Genomic DNA, 2,493 nt, shown 5'->3' on the forward strand with positions numbered 1-2,493 from the left:
TGAGCTACATCAGGAGGGGGATACCCCCTCCCCATTGCGTAAACATTAAAATCAGATGACGTGATTCCCCCTCTTCCAAGACCTGATACACCTGAATCCTGTTCATCATCTGAATGAGGTGGTCCCAATAGGGTGAAATAAACAGCCGTACCACCTTCTTGCTTAAGCCTAGATACTGCACGTAGAAGCTCCAATCTATGATGGGGGTCTCTCACCCCAATAGCATCCAAATCATCACGGCCAATTTGTTTACATGTTTCCAATTCATCGTAGCCATTATCAATGAAAGACTGTACATAGTCGGTTAAATCCAAGGTCCGCAGCCATTCACGCACAATATTATTTTGCCCTGCCATTATATTACTTACTCCTCGCTATAGTATTATACGGCCAAGGCGAAATATTATCGCCTTTATCTCAGCACTAGCTACATACACTCCACTCAAGACAAAAACCGCTCTCGGAAATCCGTGTAAGCTTGCTAGCTATCTAGCTAGTCCATCCAGTGCAGTTTCCCGAGATGTTAAAATCAAATCCTCACAACAGATCCACTTGTTGGTGTTTATATTTTTGACAGATCTTAGCTCCTTGGTGAATCCGGGGATACCCCTGGACATGTAAACACGGGGTTATTATTCACGCCTAATTGAGTCTTCCTGTAGTAAATCCAACACAATAGAACACGCTCGTCGTGATTCAATGAAAATCTACGATGTTATTATACACAATAGTATGGTAAGTGCATAGCGTGCAACAACACGACAACACGGGTTGTATCGCCACCACTGCGATCGCACCGTGCACAGTATTTCTAGATTATTTTATCGCTCAATGGAGCAGGTAAATCAAAATGAGCCACAAAATTCATTCATGTGCATTTTACAGAGGGCGGTGTGACAACATCATTTTACAGAGGGCAGTCTGTCAACATCTCAAATGATTTGTCGGAGAAGGTTCCCCTTAAATGGGGAGTTCCTCAAGGCTCTGTAGCGGGCCCTCTTATTTTCACCTTGTACAGTGCTCCTCTTCAGGACATCATTAACAGCCATGGTATCAACACTATCGTTTATGCAGACGACACGCAACTCTACCTCACATTCCCTCAAGAGGATAGAGATACAGCAGTCTCCAGAATTGAGAAATGTATCCAGGATGTGAAATTGTGGGCCATCGAAAATAAACTTGTTCTCAATGATGCTAAAACCGAAGTTCTTCATTTCAGATCACGTTTCTCAAATACATCATCCCCATCTCCTACTGTTACAATTGGTGATTCAGAGATCAACGCGTCATCGTGCGCTCGCAATCTTGGTGTCCATTTCGACGACGAGCTTCGAATGAAAGACCACATTTCCAACACTTGCAAAGGTGCTCTCACAGCAATTCGTCGTATCGGCCAAATTCGCAATTTTTAGATGATACAACATGTGCGCGACTGGTTCACGCTTTTGTTACATCGCGTTTGGATTCATGCAATTCTGCCCTGTATGGTCTTCCTTGTTCCGACATCAACAAGCTTCAACGAGTCCAGAATACGGCTGCCAGACTTGTCGCACGCGTATCTCGTCACGAACACATCTCTCCAGTTCTTCATTCCCTTCACTGGCTCCCGGTCAAACAGCGTACAGCTTATAAGATCCTTCTTCTCACCTATAAAGCGATCAACGACCTTGCTCCACGCTACATATCTGACATCATTTCATTGTACAAGCCCAAACGTCATCTTCGCTCATCTTCCAAAACTCTTCTGTCTGTTACACGCCGCTCATCTACGCAGTTTTACGGCGATAGAGCTTTTGCGTCAGCTGCACCCGCACTGTGGAACACCTTACCAGAAAACATCCGTTCCGCTCCATCTGCTGCTTGTTTCAAAAATTGCTCAAGACACACATGTTTCAAAATTTGTAATACCCTGCTTCATCAAGAACCAGATGCTGAAGATCTTGGTTGTGGATGCATGTGCTAGCAACCTCTGCTCCACCAGGGTTGTGTGTTTTGCTTATTTTTCTTGTGCTCGGGTTCCCTGCTTGTTTCAAGAGCCGGATGCTGAGGATCTAGGCTGAGGATGCATGTACTGGCGACCTCTGCTCCTCCAGGGTTCCATATAATATTTTGTCTTTGTATGTTCCTGATAACAGGTTTCATTAATGCTTTATTATATTTGTTGTATTTATGATTGAATTGCTTATCATTATACTTTGTATGCATCTTAATGTTGCTCATATGTACTGGTGACCTCTTCGTTATTCAAGGGTTCCCTATTTACTCTTGCCTTTGCGTGTTCCTCATATTGGTTCATATTTTGATTCATTTTGCATTATATTTTGCATATATATTGTATCTTTGTTAATTGCTTGATCACATTATTTGGTTTTGTTTTCATAATTATTAATGATCTTTCCGATAAATGATCATTAGTGGTTTCATATAGTTTGTTGAAATGTATTATGCTCTTATGTTATGTATTCTGATGTTTGTTTAGATAAGGTTTTG

The 2,493-nt window shown here is 42.2% G+C and overlaps 1 protein-coding gene across 1 annotated transcript; it reads left to right on the forward strand.

The window, feature by feature from the left end:
- The first annotated feature begins 712 nt into the window (after positions 1-712).
- On the forward strand, positions 713-1,415 carry LOC140140351 (uncharacterized). Its single transcript, XM_072162111.1, has 2 exons — positions 713-735; positions 1,019-1,415. The coding sequence occupies exons 1-2, from the start codon at positions 713-715 to the stop codon at positions 1,413-1,415; spliced, it is 420 nt and encodes a 139-aa protein (XP_072018212.1).
- Positions 1,416-2,493: the final 1,078 nt, after the last annotated feature.

Source organism: Amphiura filiformis, chromosome 19 (assembly GCF_039555335.1).
Source record: "Amphiura filiformis chromosome 19, Afil_fr2py, whole genome shotgun sequence".
NCBI lineage: Eukaryota > Metazoa > Echinodermata > Ophiuroidea > Amphilepidida > Amphiuridae > Amphiura > Amphiura filiformis.

Bases quoted from the DNA above. Each gene is read 5' to 3' on its own strand.
- LOC140140351 (XM_072162111.1), top strand. From the start codon at position 713: ATGTTATTATACACAATAGTATG. The intron at 736-1,018 runs GTAAGTGCATAG...CACCTTGTACAG, and splicing joins TTATTATACACAATAGTATG to TGCTCCTCTTCAGGACATCA.